General features: G+C 41.8%; 1 protein-coding gene across 3 annotated transcripts in view; it reads right to left on the reverse strand.

Moving 5' to 3' along the window:
* Positions 1–8,864: 8,864 nt before the first annotated feature.
* The window catches only part of PKNOX1 (PBX/knotted 1 homeobox 1), a 42,033-nt gene continuing 30,047 nt past the window's right edge, over positions 8,865–20,850 (reverse strand). For 2 of the 3 annotated variants that reach the window (XM_027741900.2, XM_027741901.2), the window contains exons 8-12: positions 20,665–20,762; positions 18,504–18,632; positions 17,393–17,469; positions 15,630–15,802; positions 14,368–14,698 (exon numbers count right to left, since the gene is read on the reverse strand). In XM_027741900.2, coding sequence (XP_027597701.1) covers positions 14,487–14,698; positions 15,630–15,802; positions 17,393–17,469; positions 18,504–18,632; positions 20,665–20,762 — 689 coding nt within the window. In that variant the 3' untranslated portion in view covers positions 14,368–14,486. Of the gene's footprint in view, positions 14,699–15,629; positions 15,803–17,392; positions 17,470–18,503; positions 18,633–20,664; positions 20,763–20,850 lie in introns of all 3 variants that reach the window. The other variant, XM_039380190.1, reaches the window with a different exon arrangement.

Raw genomic sequence — 20,850 nt, forward strand, 5'->3', positions numbered from 1 at the left:
CGTGCCCCGAGAGGGTCCTGGAGGGGCCAACCACCGCCACTGCCTGGGACTGCTGCCCCCCCTGCCCCCCGCCCTGCCCCTGCCCGCCCTACCTGGAGAGCGAGTGCGAGCTGCAAGGCTTCTCCAGCGGCCGCGTCCCCGCCGGCCGCTCCTTCTACATCGACTTCGCCCGCAAGCTGTGCACCTGCCACCCCGGGGAGGGCATCACCTGCACCCCTCTGTGCCCACCCCTGCCCCACGCCTGCCAGGCCGTGGGCAGCCCCGTGGCCGACGGGTGCCCACGCTGCGTCTGCTACGACCAGGAGGAGATGGCAGTGCCCGCCGGCACCACCACCACCCACGGCACCCAGACCTGCTCCTGCCCTCCCCAGGGGGGGCAGCTGCAGTGCAGCGGTGGGGAGGGCAAGGAGTGAAGCTCCTCTCCTCTGGCAGCGTCCTCGCTGAGAGGTGTTGAACGCTTCAAACTGCCCTGGAGGACTTGGGGGTTGTCACGGCCGTGCCGCGGAGCGCTGGAGAGATGCCACCTTCTCTGTCATTTATACGCCAGGGCAGAATGTCTGTAGGGCTTGCTTGGTTGTAAGGTTTGTTCACAGCTTGTTGTAAGGTTTGTTGTCTGATCACAGCAATGGGCCATGAGAGCTCAGACTGTCTGCTGCTCACATGTAACTGGGGCAAAACGCAGCTATTTATTTATTTGTGAGATGGTTCTGCTTTTGTATGTGTTTGTGTTTATATAGGCTGTTTATATTAAACTCGCTGGATAAACTTCCTCTCAGGAGCCAGGTTTTTGCTTCCTGTAATTCCATGGGGTTCAAAATGGTGGGATCAAAATCAGAGGATGGTCTGACACCTTCTCTCCTATCTTGTCATGGGGTGGGAGGAGGAGGTGGGTTGGCACAGGAATGTGTTCTTGGGAGGCAAACTCCTTTCATTTCTCTGTTTTCACCATTTCACCATTCATTTCAAGGCAAAGCCTTGAAGACCCACTTAAGGATGTTGGCAGTCAAGGCTCAGTCCTTCACAGCCACCTCAATGTTACCCAGGACTGACCTCGCTGTCAGTCCCTGCTGTGTCCCAAATCAGCAGGAATACCCCAAATTCCATGTCGGTGGCTGTGTCCTCTGGAGACAGGCTTGGGACAGCAGAACTTCACCTTCTGAATCCTTTGACATATATAGATACACCCCCCCCCCATACATATATATATGCAGGGATACATTACTAAAAACCACAGCTTATAAAATCAATGTTACCAATGAACTTTTGAACACTTTACTGTTAAGGACACATACTTTCCTCATGTGTTAGTTGGTGGTACTTGGGCCACACAAGCCTCTCTCCAACCACCTTTGCCCCAGGTATACCTGGAAACTTTAAATATGTACCCCAGTTTGTTTTCATTTTCTTCTCTACTACTCTGCCCGATGCTGTTTGACCACAAAAAACACAATGATAAGATGGGATTCAGGTGGAGGATTAAGAAAAGGTTGGAGGAAGCAGGTGAATTTGATTTTTAGGGTAAAACAAGGGTCCCCTTCATTGGGGCTGTCAGAGACTGATCCTTTCCAGGGCTCTGGTGAACCTTGGCCAGAGACATGGGAGCTCAGCACATCCCAATAAATGCTGCACCTTATAGCTGGGCCTGGGACATAAGGACACCTGAGTGACCCCTCTTGGCATGGCCACCCCACTGATGGCCCTTGGCTGGCAACCCCCAGCTCAGGCATTTCCCACATCTGGAAGGCTCTTGGGATTAACAGGGGAACAGTGGTTTGGGGCTTTGCACTGGGAAGTTTGACAGCACACAAAAATGATGTGGTCAGGACATAAGGGCGTGTGTTCTATGTGGAGCCAGGGCAGCTGGGATACTTCCTTTCCCTGGTCCTGCACCACCTGCTGCGGGGATGGGGAAGCAAAGGAGCAGGAGAGGAGGATGTCTTTAGTGGGAAAAGTCCCCCCCCAGGTGCCTGATCTGCAACTGGAAAGCTCCCCAGCAGGGACAGGATGAGCCTTGCAGCCACCACCCACCCCACAGCACCAAAGTGCTCCCCAGTTTCACCTGCTGCCCATGTGATTCCAGAAAACCACAGAGAACCTGAGGGCTGGTCTGGGGGAGGATGAGCCACTCACTGCAAACCCAGACGTGACACGGCCTCACAAAACCTCCCACCCAACATGGGAAACCACAGGAGCCCCTGAGCTGAGCTGCCTTTGGGCACCCAGCGATTCCTGCAGCACTTGCTGGGTTGAGAAACTCCTCACTTGTGACAACCAGCAGGTCAGGAAACAGTCCCTGTTACTGCCCTCTGGATTTTTGAGGTGGGTGCTACAAGAGCAGGCAGATGGACACTCTGGATGTGAGATAACACTGAGAGTGTGACAGAGAACACACAGCTCCTCCTCCACTGATTGTATTGCAGCTGAGCCGTGGGAAGGGGTCAGAATCCCCCATCCCTGAGCAGCCAAAGTGCCCACACCTCCCCATGCTCCAGCTCCAGCTCAAGCCGGCTGTGAGGGCTCCCAGCTCCAGCACAAACTGAGCCCCCGGCCTCACACACATCCCTGCCCTGCTCCCAGAGAATCACGGAATGGTTTGGGTTGGGAGGGACCTTAAAGATCATCTAGTTCCAATCCCCTGCCATGGGACACCTTCCACTAGCCCAGGTTGCTCAGAGCCCCATTCAGGCTGGCCGTGAACACTTCCAGGCATGGGGCTGGAACTTCTTTGGGCAACCTGTGCCAGTGCCTCACCAACCTCACACACCCTCACCCAAAGAATTTCTTCCATCTATCAGACATAAATTTCCCCTCCTTCAGTTTGAACCCATTATGTCTTGTCCTGTCCCTTATGAAAATTCCCCCTCCATCTTTCTTGTCATCTCCTTCAGGTACTGGAAGGCCACAATTAGGTCACCCTAAAGTCTTCTCCAGGCTGAACAATCCCCATTCTCTCAGCCTTTCCTCACAGGAAAGCTGCTCTATCCCTCTAAGGATGGGAAAGGGGATTTTACCTGATTACCCTTCCCCTCTGTTCTTCGCAATTTGGTGTAAAAATTCTAATAGTTAGAAAGGTTAAAGCTCACTGCCACCTTCCAGACAGACACCAGACATCCCGTGCTGCCGTGCCCACCAGCAGCACGAGAAATTCTTCCCATTACAGGTTTTTAATTAGGTGCTGTCCAGGTATTTACAAAGAGCTGAAGGAATTCACATCCTGTACGTGCTTGCAAGGCGTGAGCGTTTGAGTCCACAGGGTTTGCAAGCACAGTTATGGGTTTTGCAAGCAGAGGGGTTATTTGGAAGGGGTCATGAGGGATTTGGGAGACTCCCTGCTGCCTGGGGAGGCTGGTGGGCTGCTGGGGTAGTTTATCCTTTGTCACACGTCTTATCTGCCACACTGCTTCCCTGCCTGGTGTGACTGATAACCTTTGAGCAGGGGAGAATGACCCACAGATGGGTACAGCCCCTGAATAATATGGGCTTTGTGAGGATACTCTTTATCCAAGCTCAGCACAGGAACAGTGAAAGAGTTATTCTTCAAATATCTGTGCAGTAAAGTCCCCACAGGCCCCTTTTTCAAGCCGCCCCTTGGAGGCGATGAAGAGTTTCTTTGCTCTGCCCTCACCTCTGATTTGAAGACACCTTCCACCTGGAGCCTCTGCCTGTAAGTCTCACAGGATCTCTGTCTGCATTTCATCACATTGGAAGAAGAATTATTTTACTTTTTCCTTGAACAGCAACAGCACAGGGACAAAAGAGAGGAAAAAAAGCCCAAACCCTGTTCAAAGACCCCAAGCAGTTGTCAGAATTCATTCATTTAAGTTTAATGTCTTGGGTTTTCAGCAGGCTTTACTTGAATGGGTGTTGTCCTGGATTCCCCGACACTGATCACCCATGTGCTTGTATACAATTTGGACACAGTGTTGCTGGAATTATTTATATTTTCCCAGGTCAGATTTTCCCCATGGCCCGAACAAGGGGGTGGTTTTGTGGATACTCATTGACGTGGTCACTGTCACTTTGTATGTTGCTTTGCTCCTGAGAAACATCTACAACTTACCTGGAAGCACATGCCTGGCTGTGATGCAAACCCCTGTGCACCCCTAAACTAGCCCTGAAAACTGAGGCAACAGCTGAAATTTGCAGCTCCTAAAAAGAGCTCATTTTACATGTAGTGCAATCACATTTGGGGGGGTTGTTTGTGTTCTTCAGTGTCCCATAACTTTGTCAAAGATCATTACTGATTCTTAGTTAGTTGTGGAATCAACAGGGCCTTTCTTCGTTGCATTAATCATAGAATCATTGATTTAAACAGAACTACGTTTTGTCCATCTGTCCCTTTTTAACATGCCCTCTCAGTTCCTGCCTCATGAGGCTGTACAATTTTAGGGTTAAATATTCATGAAAAAAGCCCATCCTTTGGGCACAACTACACCCAGTGCCAGGAAGTTGAAGTATTTGCTCAAGTCCTTCTACCTTTCCTGACAACCTGCCAGGAGTGAATTCCTTCTGTGTGGTTCACCAAACAGCTTTTAGCAAACCCAGCCTGGATCTGCAAAGCCCAGGTGTTGGGGGGATGGCTCCCTGTCATTTTTTCTAGGTATTGTGTTCTTAAATTATCAGAAATCCTGATCCATGGCAGGTTCTGCACTTGTGATTTCTGATCAGGATGAGAACAATGAGACAGAGGTTTCCTGGAGAATCCCCTGATTTAACTAAACTGTACCCACTCAGTGTTGGTAATGGACCAATTGCATCTTCCTAGAAGTAGTTTTTCTTTAAAACCTGGGGGGCAGGGAGAGAGGCAACGTTTGACACTGTCTTTTGAATGTGTTCCTTACAGAAAACTTCAAGCATATACAGGTGCCCTGACACGACAGTGATGCCATGTACAAACCAGCAAATGGCACAAGGATGGGAACTAACCTCATGCACACAAATGTGTGATTGGGTTTTAACATACACAGAAAAATATTATAAAGTAAAAGCTGACCCGCACCAGGACACTGAGCTGAAGTGGATTTTTAGAAAATGGGACTTCTTCCCAGACCCCCTTTGGCACAGTGAAAAATCAGGGGAGGTATTTCTGAAGAAACTGAAAACACTCTTGCAGGGTATTGAGTGCTGATTGTCAGCTGTTCTCTCTCTGTTACAACTCACAACCTTTCCTTCCTCTGTGTGGGTGGGCAGGGGAGACCAAAAGAGTAGATTTGGCATTTAAAACAGATGTCCTCTGGGAACAGCAGAGGTGACACTTGGGTTATCTTAGTCAAAACTGCAGGACAGCGAGCAAGGGGCTGCAAAAGAAGAGGGATTTAATAGTCAGGAGCTTCAGGGCAAACTCAATATATGCACATTTGATGCAGTGTACATTTTGCTTCTGAAATTTAAAACGGAAATATGTTTTTCTGATCAGTTAATTTCTTTAAATTGAGGATTTGCATGATTTAATAGAGAGGGGTTATGCACATTTCCCTAAGATGTGCATATTTTGTGGTGCAGAGTATTAAATTACCCATTTCTATGACTAAAATCTTTTACTGGAACAAACAAAAAGATTACCAAAAAGCCTGGACATGAAAAAAGTGACACATTCATGTGGGAAAATAGCATACATATTGTTTTAGGGTCAAAGTGATTTCTACAGGACAAGTGGAAAGGGTGCAGCAGGGGAGGTTCAGGTTGGACATCAGGAAGATCATGGAAAGGGTTGTCAAGCATTGGAAGGGGCTGCTCAGGGAGGTGGTGGTGTCTCCATCCCTGGAGGTGTTCAAGAAATGACTGGACGTGGGACTCAGTGCCATGGTTTAGTTGACAAGGTGGAGTTCGGTCAAAGGCTGGACTTTATCTTGGAAATCTTTTCTAACCTTAATGATTCTGTGATTCTACTCCATGATTTGGCTTCAATGTGCATCTCAGTTGTGTATCTGCACTAAGGACACCTCTTTTTCTAGTTATCATTCTGATACTGCATCCATAGCAGCATCCAAAACTCATTTCTGGAAGGCTGTTGGGCTTTTTTCCAGCACCTAGCTTTGAATCCTGGAACGACCTGCAGAGTCATTATTCATGGCTATTCACAGTTCAGAAGCCCAAGAGACACAGAAAAAGTCCAGGGTATGTAATCAAGGATTAATTGTTGCAGCTTCCAAAGAAATGAAGGTGGGAGGAAAAAAAAAAAATAAAGGAAAAAGGACAGGAATACAAACCCAGTTGTTTGAAAGTAGAATGGGGGATCTTAGAGGAAAATTATTATTTCTGAAGTTGCTGGAAGTGTCCCTGTGTGTACAAGTGAGTCAGGAACTTTGTTCTCCCCCGGCATCTGAAAAGCTAAGAAGGCAGCACAGGTATTACCTAAAATGCCAACTCAGTTCCTCAAAATCTCTGGAATTTTGCAATTCTGAGTTTCATTTGATGATGCTTCTTGAAATTTTCAAGAGCTTTCAGGTCTCGGTCCCGCTACAGCACTGAGTTAAGAAACTTAATCAGAATCAGCTGTGCAAAAAAAAAACCAAAACAACCCTTTGTGTATTAAAAAGAAAAAATAACCCTCTTGTTCCAATATAAAAATACAGTGAGACACCAGCAAAAGAAATATTCTCTCTCCTTCCTGGCCTTAATATGGATCTTGCCCATGGAACCATATATACTCCTCTGTATCTTAGAGAAATCAGTAGCTGCACAGTAATTGAATTTGTAATTACTTGTAATTGTACGTATGAATAAGTCTCCTTGTCTTTCCTGTGTGCCAGCCCGTGCTGAAAGCAAGTGGTCTAAATCTTAAAAGACCAAACAGGGTTATAAACTGAGCTGCTCAGAAATGTGAGGCAACATAATTTTGACAAATGTTAAGAAATTCAGGAACGTGTCCACAGTTTGCAGCTCACAGTGAAAGGCTGCAGGGGAAAGAGGACACACACATACAGAGCAAAAGCGACATGCAAGTCAATCACTAGTTCCTTAGGTATTATCTGCATGCTTTTTCGTGACTTTAAAAAAAAAAAAAAAAATCTAAGTTAAAGAATTCTTGGATCTTAACAAAGAATTATCTAAATTAATTTTTATTACCACATTCACATTTAGCATATGCATCAGCTTATAGTTAGGATTCCGGGATCAACTTAACAAAAGGTGTGCCAGGAATGATGGTCAGGAGCAGGTCCAAGAGCCTCAGCTTCTGACTTGTGCTAGTAGTGACACCAAAGTCCAAGGACCAACGGAGAAGGTAAATATCCACAGATTTTCCCTGATTACTTCATAAGCCCTGGATCACACCTTAGTTGCATCAGGAAGACAAACCAAACCTGACTTACAAAGGTCACATTGCTTTCAGGTTTTAGGAGGGTATCTAAACGGTAACTTGTCATTTTCTGTTTTAAATACACCCCAGACTTAAACCCACATACCTCACACACTCTGAACTTGCATGGATTTACATATGGATTTTAAACAAATAACACAGTACCTAATACGTGTCCCAGCCTTATTGTTGCTTTTTTTGCAGAATCCTCATTTTACAGAATCATTTTTGCAGAACCCTCATTTTACACTGCATATGGAGTTTATTTTCCCTTGTTTTAGACTTGAGGATATTGCTCTGGTTTTTACAAAGAGGCTTATTTAGAAACAGCAAACCAGCTCACCAGTTCCTTGGAGCTAAGGCTTCTGATTCCTTTAATGGCTTATTGAAGAGGGAATTATTATCTTTCAGGGGAATTTGAAGCCAATTAAAAATACACCGTATGGGGCATAATATAGGTGATATGAACACAGAATCACAGAATGGTTTGGGTTGGAAGGGACTTTAAAGATCATCCTTTCCAACACCTTCCACTAGCCCACGTTGCTCCAAGCCCCATCCAACCAGGCCTTGGACACTTCCAGGGATGGGGCAGCCACAGCTTCTCTGGGCAACCTGTGCCAGGGCCTCACCACCCTCACAGTAAAAAATTTCCTCATAATATCCAATTTAAACTTCCTCTCTTTCAGTTTGAAGCCATTCCCACTCGTCCTTTGCAGGTGTGGGGTTTTTTTGTTTCGTTTTGGTTTGGGGTTTTTTTGGTTAGTTGTTTATTCATTTCAGAATAAGGAAAAAATTGCTCCCTGGCAACAGTGGAGTTAAAATTATTTCCAATGATATCACCAGGAGTTACTGGCACTACTCTCAGACACACTTCTGAGGTCAAAAAAATGATCGAATATTCCTGTGTCTAGAACACGCACTACTCAGCTATCCACAGATTAACCCTTTAAAAACAAAAATGATCCAAAATCCTTGGGGAAATATGTTCCGGAGTAAGAAAATATCTACAAAAAGATCTTTTTTTTTTTTTTTTTTTTGTAAGAAAATGGTCAATTATGCTTAGAACTGCACGTTCCTCAGGGTAAAGGGAAATCTGTCAAACAGATTGCTAAGCAAGGCAGGGCACCTGGAGGCTGTACCAGCTGTGGCCAGTGCAGTCACACACAGCCCCTTCTCCAGGTGTGCCGGGCTCTGGGCTGTTCCCTTCGGGGGGCACACGTGGATCTCACCGTGCCAGATGCCAGGGAAGAGAGAGTAGGAATGAACAATGCTCCCGTGCTAGGCAGAAGAAATCTTCTCTTCAGATCACCCACGTTTGACTTCATCTTCGCTGAGCAAGATTCACACACTGGATGAAATGAGTCTGAGATTCTTGCCGGAGAAGAATCGCTGCCTTGTAATAAAGAGGCTGCTCCTTTCCTGAAGATTTCTGATTTAGCAGAACATGGCAATTTCAGAAATGCACTACAGTCTGTCTGAACGAGTTAACACATGGGACTGGCAGAGAGGAACTCCTTTCAAATAAGTCACTACCATTTATGCTTGGAACCACTACTAGAAGTTTGATGTCCATGCCATTTTAATTAATAATTTTGAAACAACAACAAAGGAAAAAAACCCCACCCAAAGTCACACACATTATGGACTATTTACCTGCTAATGCTTTCTTTCATCGAAGCTGCTCCTGCATTACAAAAGCATAATAAAAATCCCCATACTGGTAAGAACTAGTAAACATTTTTCTTCATTTGCATAAACAAGAAACCCCAAACAAACACAGAGGCCAATGACTTTCCCTGGCCAGGAACTGGTTAAACAGTTTAAAACTATGCTCAAGGTTTCTTGAAAACATATTTGTCTTTCAGCCAAACAACACTGTTAAAGTCATGTAAATGGTTTGCTTTAAAAATGTGCTTTTTCTGTTCACAGAGAACAGCAGTGTAAAAATAAATCATCCAAGAGGCATATTCTCATTTTTAATTTTATCCCTTGATAGGTCAGCTGCTTCAAAAATCCCTTAACAACCAAGGACAGAAAAGTTACAGGGTTCACATTTTAAAGATTGTTGATTGTGCAGACCCAGTGCTGCCAACCCACAGAGAGATTTATGGGCCACTTCTGTCACGACCTGAAAACACTGGATTCTATTAACTTGAACTATGTCTCTTTACAGGAGCCCACAAGGTTGGAAAGGCATTTCACTGCCTTCTCACACCTTGCTTTTCTCTGGCAAAACCAGCTGTGATCACTCAGCAGGTCCTAAAGAACCAAGTCACAGAAAAGGAGCATATTTGATATTTCCAGGTGACAAGAACGAACAGATAACCTGATTTGGGCAATCACTTAAAAGCACCTTAGTGGCAATCTCACTGTGCTTTACACACTGGACGATCAGGTTACTTCAGGCCTTGAAAATTAAACAACCCAAAACCTATTTGAAGGTGTTTAGCATGCCAAAGGCAGGGGGTGGGGGGAAAGGAATCCACATTGAGCTTGGCAAAATGAACCTGCTGCTGCTTCAGCTGCACTGAAGAGGGAAGAGCAAAGTGCCCCCAGCACAAGGCTGATGATTTGATCGTTTGCACACCACAATTAAACGTGCATGTTCATGGATATGCTGTTTTCAGGAGGTGGTGAAGAGTCTGAATTTATTATTAGGAAACCAAAAACATTTCACTTAACTGTTTAACATGCGAGATTTCCATGAGGGAATGAAGGGTAGTTACATTTCCAACAGGATTTCAAAACTACACTTTGCCTATTCAACTCTAAGCTGAATGTAAGGCTGAAAGGTTGATGAAAAGACTAATCAAAGTAACAGAAGTCAGAAAGACAACAATAATACAGCACCTAAAAATGGGTAATTTACACAGTTTTGACATTTGTGTCTTGCATAGACCAATACTTATTTTTTTTTCCTCTCAAGATGACTCTGCTTCAGAAAATAAATGTTAAAACATCTTTAATTACAATTAAATGCATGTGTTCCAATTTTTCAAAATACCAGGGTGTTCTGGATTTTTGTTTAAGTGCAAATATCATCCCTTGGAAAGGCTTTGTTTCATTCTGTGGGCTGTCAAGTTCATAAAGTCAGGAAGATGAACCTCTAATTCTTCCAGAACCAAATCCACATGTTATACATGCATTAAGTCTTTGTGGCTTCATTCCACTAGAATATCCATAAACCTGAACCTACTCTGGAAGCACAGGAACTGGGAACTCCAGTTCCTCACTGTGGGTCTGGCTTCTTGGCTGTATTTTGAATACCAAAACAATTACGTGGTGCACACCAGGCCAACATGAGTTCCTGCCCCTCCAAGTCCTTCATCCATATCCTGGTTGCCACTGGAAGAACACCCAGGTATGCAGGCAAAATAAAGCTGGAGGGCTCTCCAAAAAGTTCCTAACAGAGATCAGGTACCAGAACAAGGAATCAATTCCCTGGCAGATAAATGCAGCCTGATATGGAGCCTTATGGAGTTTCCCTGAGGTCAGCAGGACTCCACTTTGACACAATATCCAGACGTAGAAAAAACCCACTGCAGAGCCAGAGATGATTCTAAATATTTTCTAACATGATTATTTCTTTGTAACAGTCATTTAGAAATATATCCTGATCGTTTTGGAATTGGTTTACTAAACTGCAATGCTTCCAAAGTTAAAAAGCGACAGGAAATTGCCTTGCCTGTTACAGGAATCTTGAAAAAACTGGACTGAGAACCCTGTTTGGGGTTAGAAAAATAAAAATTATAAGTTTCAATAATCATAACTGCAGAAGAATCACACTGATTTTTAAAAAAATTAGTTCTATTGCATATGAATATGACTTTACTTAGGGGCAGGGGGGCAATTACTTATGGGTTTAAATTTATGTCCCCTATAAAGACTTTTTAACTAATGTAAACATGTACCTTTCCTGAATGGTGAAACTTTGCTGAAAGCAAAGTTTTGTTATACAGGAAAAATGAAGGACACTACTTTTTCTTTTTTAAAACCAAGAGAAGAACAAGCACTCCAGTGCAGTTCACACCCACTACAGAATTCTCACTGAATTAAAAGGTTTGAGTTTCATATGTTAAGCAATACCTTTGATTATACTGGTAAAGCCTTTCCAGTTTTAGGAATTCACATTCCTATGTTTTCATGTTTCTAATCTTACAGTGAAACTATTCCATATTCCCCTTTCACAGTAAACTCTGCACAGTTCAGTCTCTGGGTACTGATAAAGTAGCTGAAGACAAGGTTGCAAATTTTTCAGAAGAATAAAACTTCTGCTGCATGGAGGGTGGAGGGAACAAAAAAAGGAAAAAAAAGCTAACTAGATAATGGCTTCTTTCTGAAAAACACACTTTCAGAAGTTTGCAAACCCTGAGGCTTGGTTGTTTCCAATTGAGTTCCAAGTGGCACATAACAACATATTCCTGAAGCCTCTTCCAGCTGGTTGTATAGATATTAAATTGCTTTAATGCCTTCTCTCTTTTTAGGATCTCAGTCCTCATAGTTTTGAGGTGTGGGCAAATGCCCATTGCCACACTATCTCCAAAGGATGGAAGTTTTGCCCACTTTGGTTTACCCTTCCCTTCACTGCTGGCTGTTTGCTACCCCCGGGATCAGCTGGATGAGCTGCTTCCAAGCCCACCTGGAAGCAGGATGGAGAAAGCCTGAGGCAGCAACAGCTGGTCAGGGAAGGAAAGGATATGGTGAAAAACAGCCTGGTGCTCCAGCACAGCCTGATTTGGAAAAGCAGGTGTTTGTCCACGGGCCTGTACTCACTAAAAGGCAGATTATTCCTCTGCCTACGTGCTACAAGTACAAGGATTAAAGGTCTATTAAACATAAACAAGGGTGGCTGAATAAAACCCCCAAAACAACCAACAAACATGACCTGTTGTATGATGGAAACTGTGGGGGTGATGAAGCACTTCTGGAGTTAAATCACAAACAATTAAAAACACAGAATCTGTCTCTCTGTTCCAGTAATCTCAGTTATCTTTTGTAGGGGCAGTAGGTGGAATGTTTCCAAAGGAGCAGGATTCATACATAGTTTCTGTCCTTTAAAATATTTTGGGGTCAAACTGGATTTGACAACAGCCTTTGAGATAGTTATGCTATGTCAACAGTTTCCTAATTAAACCTTTCATTATTCATTTACTGTGCTGTTTAACAAACACCCCACATCAGTGGCAAAGCAGAGAAGCCAGAAAACAATTTCTTTAGGAATTACCACTCCAGTGGAGCAGATCATTACAGCATTTGAACTAAGGAAGATCCTCAGCCAGGAATAAGTAAGTGCCACAGCAGAAACATCACTTGTGCTGAGTAAAACCAACACCAATTTTTTTTTTAAAATAGATGCTAGTCACTGAAAACTAGTATTATTTTCCATGTGCATATGGCAGTGCTACTGACATTTCTTCCATAAGTTTTTCTTCACACCAAACTCACACCTGCTTTGGAATCTGCAATGACCACCTTCCAACCATTCAAGCACGTCCAAGAGCACATGTGCCAATCCTACTGAAATCAAGGGGACCCACATGCCTGAGTGTCCTGTGAAGCACAAATTAAGTATTCAATTAAATACTTGCATCTGTCCAAGGGCTTTGTTCAAATACAATGTCTAAAAATCTAACATCTTTTTTTCCCTGTCGCATCAGAAACACAACTAGATTTGGTCTAAACCAGAAGGAAGTTCTGATCCAACCCCTCACTGTGACAAATAGGCAGAGATTAAAAAGAGGATGTTGATCATACCACGAGGCTCCCAGAATCTGTTATCTGTACTTGACAAAGGGAAATACAAAAGTTCCAAAAGTTCGTGGATAGATAGACACAGACTTCAAACTCTGGGAAAATAAATGAACTGTTACCACAAAAAAAAAAAAAAATCAAAACCAAAAAAACAGCTGTTTTCACAACAGCTCTTCATTTTTAAATGACACACAAGGATTTTCTACTCTAATAAAGCCTGTATATTCTGGTAGTAAACTTCAGATTTGAAGAAATTTTTATATAAATCCATAAGTTATATTTCTTTTCGTATTAGGGGAAAATATTTCAAATGCAATAAAATAGTAGAATTCATGACTGTATAGTAGGCAACTTTTCATTTTTTTCAGATTCAGTTGTACAAACTATAAACTGTTAAATTCATCTAGTAACTGGAAAAGTTGTGGGTATTTGAATTTACTCACCTGAATAGTCATTTAGCAAATATTTTCAGATACAAGTCTAGATACAGAGTTATGTAATTTGAATATTAGTTTACACATAATATAAATCAATGTTTGACAATATCAAAATCCCATCAAAGAGTGGGCCCTTCTTATGCTACTATCAAATATAGTATATCACTGTGGGATAGCTGAGAATCATAGAATGCTACTGTAGGCTTGTTTATTAAATTGGGTCAGTTTTCAGACCTTCCAAATAGGAATATTAAACATTTATTATTCCCCTCTGGAAATTATTTTTTTTTTTCTCCTCCTGCTTAATACAGTCGTCATCCCAATTTCTAATGAATTTATAAAAATATTTTTTTTTTATCCAATAACCCCAGCAAGGTAAAAATAGGAGTTTTCATAGCAAATGATAAACAGGCTCACGGACTATGAGAGAAACTAAACTTATTTAAATTGCCATACATTCGCTACTGAATCACACATCAACAGTTCCTTTTTATGTGTGTTGCTGTCCACCTCAGACTAGCAGTTTTTAAGGTGCAGAAGCATCTTTCAAATATATGCATCTAACTTAATAATTAAGTTCCACACACTAGTGTCACATGCTTTAAATTTACATCACCTGCCCATCCAAAGCTGTGTTAAATAACAGCACTAATTGAAACTGCATAATTCATTAGAAACTGCAGCATGTCCAATTCATAGGACAAAGGGGTGCTTACGTGGTTCTTATTATATTACTAGATATAATTTTCTGAAATAAGAAAAAGGAAAAAGAAACGAAAAAAAACCCCACATTTGAAAGAAGTTGCTGCACCTGCAAAAACACTCTTTAAGCTTACTATGAAATACAAAAAAGTGCACCCTTCTATATCTACATATAAAACATATTAGAAATAAAACTTGTGTAAAATGTTTGCTGTGCAAACTATAAAAAGTCAGTCAGTCAGTCCATTCTTTTTTTTTTTTTTCCTAAGTGTTTTGTCACACTTTCTTGCTTCCTACTGCAGAGAATCGCTGTTATCCAAGACCAGCCCGCTGATGTTTGTTGTTGAGAGGTCTCCTCCATCGTCCTCCCCGCTGTCTACAGACTCATCCTCGCTCTGCCCTGCCATCATGACTTGCTGGACAGCCAAAGTAGCACCATCAGATGACAAAGACTGGAGACTGTCTACATTCATGTTGACTGGAGCTGTAATGGTGACAACAGCACCTGCAGAAGCACAATCACAGTAATTTAGCATCTTTCTTGCTTTCCAATTTTAAGTAATGTGTATTTATTATTTATAACAGGTTTTTTTCCCAATCAACAGGAAGAAGACCTAAGAAACTAGATTAAAATAAAAGCCATATAGGTCGTCAAACACTCAAGTATCAGGAAATGCCAGGATTAGGCTGGTCAGGAATCTTAAACTTAGCTGTGTTATAGACACCCACTACAGCAATTCTCCAATCAAGTCATCACAAGACCATTTCTGCAAAGTATTCCAGCTTAATTCACTGCAGAAAAATGGGAGTGTTCATAGAGATTCAAGGGGATTTTTAAATGGACAAAGCTGTTGTCAGGTCCAGCACAGGCTGAGGGAAAAGTCTGCTACAAACTGGAAAGGAACAAATCATCAGGCATCAGGATAGAAAGGATGATCCTGAGATTAAAGCAGATATTTATCTTTCTTAAATTAGGTCTTCTTGTTTGATCTGATGCTGAGGAAGTTACTTCAGTCAAAGCCTCTCTGCCTCTCACTGTTCACCTTGAAACACGTGAGGCAGATGTAGAATTGCAGATGCTCAGCAATGAAACTGAAGCTGCAGCCCCGCAGTGCTCATCAAAGAGAACACTCCTGACGTGCACACACGCACTGAGAGAACTTAGTTCTACATCAGAGCTGTACATCTCACTTCTGTTCTGCCGTTTCACAACTTCTGAAACAAAAGCAACAGTCTCTCGACGCAAAATCCAATAAAATGCTCCTCTAAAAACACAGGCAATTAAAGAGAAAAAAATTGACATAATTTCTGTTATGTTTTCCCGGATTAAAACCACATTTATACTGAAACATGAAGAAGTTCCCCCTCCCCCCAAAGGCATCAATCCCTTCATTTCCCTGTTACGAAGGAATTAACTATCCATGGTCTCTCCTTACCGTCGGACATGGTGAGCTCGTTGGATTGCTGCTGAGCAACTCCTGAGGCAATGGAGTCAGGCCAGAACCTCTGCACCGGCCGGTTCTGAGCTGTTTTCTTCTTTGTTTTGGGGGTTTCGGAACAACTGGAATCCAGCATCGGCTGAAGAATTCGCCTTCTAGCATTGATAAACCTGAACACAACCGAGGGCAAGGAGAACTTGTGACCGGTTTGCTTCAAGTTCTCTCCCACATTCACAAAGCATGCAGTGGAAAGGAAAAAAAAATCAGGAATATAAAATCTTCTCCCTATCAGCTGGGCTTCATTTTTTTTTTTTTTTTTTGAAAGCTTTTTTTCTGCTTTCAGAATACCCACATCCTTTGATTTTGGCAAACTAGCTAAGAAAGTGCTTCTATTATTTTGCAGCTAGCAGCTTTTTTTTTTCCCCCCACCTCAGAAGGAAAAATCCTCCAGACAGCACAACAGATGTACACTTCAGGATCTTATTAAAAACTAAGCACCAGAAAACTTGCTGACAGCACAGCTCAGAAAGCTGACACTCTTCTCATTAGGGTCCACCTAAAATCTAGCCCCTGCCTAACCTAGTTTGTTTGGCCTGGTTTCATTTACTTCCTTGAGCTTCCGCATTACTTATTTTATAGGCTCCCTGGCTTTCCAAGGGCTGGCTCCTGACCCAGGAGACAACAGCAAACACATTTTTCACATCTTTCCCAATTCCTTTTAGTTCCCTGGTTTTCACTTGTTTATTTTAGCATGTTAATTGCTGCCCTTCCTGCTAGTGAACAAGAAAATGCTTAAACCACATCTCATTAGCTACCAGCAATTAACTGAATCAACTTTAATGCAGGAGCTGTGCCAAGGAGCTGGGACTGAGGATATCATCCCTAAATCTGACAAAACACAGCCAGGACACACCTTTGCCTGCAACGGAAGGAGGTTGGTTGCAGCTGGCAGGTCCATGTGGTGTAATAAAATGCTCTTCAAAGACAGCAGTCGGATCCCAGGCCACAGAGCTCCGTGACTACATGTCCCACAGGCAGAGTTACACTGTTCCACTTTTGGAACCTGTGTTCTGTCACTATCTTAAGTATTTCCCCACTGGACCCCTCTGCAGCCATGCAGCCAGTGTCCTCTTTGAAATCTGAGAAAGATCCCTGCTGGACTTTGCTGCAGTAATTTTAGGAACTGAACTGACAAGCAGAATAGGTGCGTGTTGGCACCTTCCCTCCTCTCTTCTGCGGGGGCAGGTGTCTTATCTTACACCTCCAGTGAAGATAAAACATGCTAAAACATGCTGGACCATGAACTAGTGTAGCTGAGGTACTGCCACTCTCCAGGCATCACTGCTCAGAAGAGAACCCTTTGATACAAGGGCAGAATCAATCTCTGTTGACAGTAACTTCTTAAATGTTTGCAACCTTTACAGAGCTTCAGGTCACTGAACACCTTTAATCTTCCATTTGTTTACTTGCAGAAGAGAAATGAGAGTACTTCCATCTCTCTCAGCAATAGAACATAATTCCTCAATGTTGCAATGTTTTCTGGAGTCCTTGTATAATTTAAATGGCACGAGTGTTATTATACCTTAAAAAAAATGACATGCTTGTGTATCAGTGCACAACTCCTGTATTTCTATACATATTTTGTAGCATGTGTAGAACAGCAAGTTCAATTCCAGATATCCAACTTACACTCTTAACTATTTCTATATTGTAAGCACGTGGAGACGATGACAGATATTAAATAAGGGTTTTGCTCTTACCAGTTGTTAACCTGGAGTAGTGTCAGATTTGTTTGTGCTGCAATCTGCTTCTTCTCATCCTCTGTTGGATATGGATGCTAAAGAGGCCAAAAAAGCAAACAAAAAAAAGGCACAAGCTTGTTTCATCTCCTCATCAAAAATAAGGACTCCTTTATTACAACTGATTAAAGTTGCTCCTCATCAAAAATAAGAATTCCTTTATTACAACAGATTAAAGCTGCTGGATTAAGACCATCTGACTCATTAAAACACGAACTTTAGAAACCTCACAAACTTTTACAGACATAAATAATTTAACAAGGAGTGCTTTACTACACAAAACTGATTTTATCCTTGAAAGTGTCTATGACACCATTAAACTACTGATGGGTAATTCAGAAGAAAAAGCTTCTCGTGGCTGACAGTCTTTATTAAACAGCGTGATCCCAGGGCAACACAGCATGTGATAACATCTGATTAGTTATGCTGTCTAAAGGCAATGTCATATGAGAGCACTGACAAGCACTTTCTAGTTAAATAAAGCTGCTCTGAACTAAACAGATGAAGTCAGTGCATGTAACACAAGAGGCGCACACGCAGCTTCCCTGTGTCAGTTTTCTGCTGTGAAATGGTTGTAAAACACAAAATATCCATCAACTAAACACTGAAATATGACTTGAGAGCCATTTATCCTTTCAAGGTAAGTTGAAAGCACAAGTAGATAGTAACACACTTGGTACACATCAGGGTTGTTGGAAAGGAGATAAAGCCAGAAAATTTGAAATTTTCCTCTATCAAAAATACCCACAAAACACAGATGGAATTATTTTTCCTTGTGCCATGAACCAGGGTGTAGAGAGTGTTAAGTACTCAGCACAGTGAAACAAAGAAAGCTTCCCTTTAACAATGTTTATTGAGACCATGAAGTACAAATGTAACACACTTATTAAAATAATAATAAAATCAACTGACATTAGACTGCGGAACTACTCCAAATGACTTCAGGGAAAACTGAACTGAGATTACATAAAGGACACGAGAATAAATTCACCTTCCTTATGAAGCAAAGTTGTAAGAGACTACATAAAAGAGTTACATAAAAAACTGACTCTTGACCATGCTCAGTCCTTACCCCTATGTGCTGAAAAAGCCAAGATCTCATCACATTTGTAGCGTGCTTGGGAAGAACTCCTCTTTTATTTTTTGATGAGCCATCATCTTGATGCAAGATGCCTAGATCTTGGTTTAATTGCAACTGAAGCTGCATATAAAATTTTAGAAGAAATAAGGCAGTTAGCACAGTAATAGTTCTGTATCAATGAATGAACAACTCATTTATTGAACAAAAAGAAATTAGGCTTGAATATTTTGAATAAACTCACTGTGTGCAAATATAAACAACTATGGAAGCTGTAAAATACTTCCAAAAATCTCAAATACAGATTTGAGAATTAAACAAAGGGTAAAGTAAAATTAATTATTATGCTAGAGTTGCACACAATCATGATAAAGGTCCTGTTAAAAAATGCATCTAAATTCTCAAAGAGCAAGAAGACTTATATGGTAGAATATGTAACTCACTTCACAACACTTTTACTACTTCCTAAAGGTTCATTTTTCTTCATCTTTGTTTTTCACTTTCTATGGATACATCAAATCATTTGCACATTGGTTATCTGAACATTTAGGAATACATTCTTAAATGCTTACACAGAGGTAAAAAGAAATACTGTACAAATTGCATATAAGATTCTATTTCAGACAATTATAATTGAAATCATTCTAAATCAGGTTTCTCAGACAAACTGGAGCAATTTCTTAAGCCAACCATTACGTCTGTGTCCTGTATGAAACTAGTTTTGAACAAGGTTTAAGCTATCAAATTACAACAAATATATATCTGGAGCATACTTTTATTTCCAAAATAATGCTTTACATTCTACATAATCTGCTTGTATATGGAGGCTTTATAATGAACTTTCAATAGCTCTCCACTAGTAGTTTTCCCTACCTCCAAAGCATTTTGAAACACTCAAAAAGAAGAAACTGAAGAAGGATTTTCTATGGGTGACAAGGAATCCAAGTCCAAACCTATGCACAGGTGGGTCTGGAGATTCCTACTAACATCAAAAGTAGCCAGAGATGTTTGCAGAAGGTCAAGTCCTTTTTTTGTTTATAGACTATACACATTATTTTCGACTCAGTATTTTTTTTTCCCCATAAGAGGTATAAAAAACATTTTTCTTCAAAAACAGTTCAGTATAGGAGAGTAATTTTACACATTTCTTTCTGCAAGGTGTCTGAAGGCAGAACTGTATTTGTTCTAGGCAAGTACATACATGCTCCTGCCAATTAAAAGAACACTCTGTGCACGCTTTTTTTGGTTGGAAAGTCAGAATAAGGAAGAAAAGAAGCCAGTGAGTCAGTGATTACCAACAGATTCAGATGGTAGCTCCTCATTCACATTTTTAATTGACTCCAGGTTCCTGGAAGATTTGATTTACCACTTCCAGCTCCAAGAGAAAGCGAGCCAGGTTTTCTGTAACTAAAGATGGTCTAGTTTTCATGTTTCCTTTTCCTCAGTTGTTCCTTTGAACTCTCCAGATCCAGCTCTCAGGAGCCTCCCCCAAAAGAGTGCTGGCCCTTATCTTTCAGGGTACGACACACTGAGCCAAATGTGAGGATCTCCCATAGTCTCAACTGAGTATCTTGAAGGTTTTACAGCAAAATGCTTCCCAAAATAGACAGACTCTGAAGTACATAACAGTTTCACAGTACCAGCGGTTGCCATCATGAGAAAAAGTCAGATTTCTGACAACAGCAGTGTGGCACCATAATGCAATACAGTAAATCTATCTAAACCTCGTTCAACAACTAGAAGAGTTGTAATAATTGAAAAAGTGTCTATTTAATTCAAAGGGGTTTTTGGTTTGGAGGGTTGGGTTTTTTTTTCCCTAGGGAGGAGGTTAGGGGTGTTTTGGTTTTTTTTAATTTTAGTTCTTTTTTTTTTCTTATTTCTATGTGCCTATACTCTTCTGCCATCAGCAAAGGAAGACATTTAACAGGTAGGAACTAAGATGCAGCAAGGGAGCTCTGTCTGGGATCTCCAAATTATGCCATGTTAAACAACTTGTAGCTCCTACAGCAGTGCTTGCACTAATTTTACATGAGTTACTACGTGTGTGTACACAGAGCTCGTTCTGACAGTCTGCCAAATTGAAACCAAACCTCCTAAAACCACTGAGATTTATCTGAACCCCGAATAACTATTCTGTGAAGCCCATGAAACAAACCTGAGAGTTCTGGATCCGAATAGTCCCAGGTGACAGTGCCTGTGTCACCACTTGGCCTTGTGGAGTGACCACAGTGACGGGCTGATACACTGTCCCCCCTTAAAGCAAAACAGCAACACACATTACAGGTAAGCAAAAGCCCTTCAAGTATTATTCTCTTTAAACACATAAAGACATCAGCACTGC

The sequence above is a fragment of the Pipra filicauda genome, unplaced genomic scaffold (assembly GCF_003945595.2).
Source record: "Pipra filicauda isolate LSUMZ 115617 unplaced genomic scaffold, ASM394559v2 scaffold18_size4552066_pilon, whole genome shotgun sequence".
NCBI lineage: Eukaryota > Metazoa > Chordata > Aves > Passeriformes > Pipridae > Pipra > Pipra filicauda.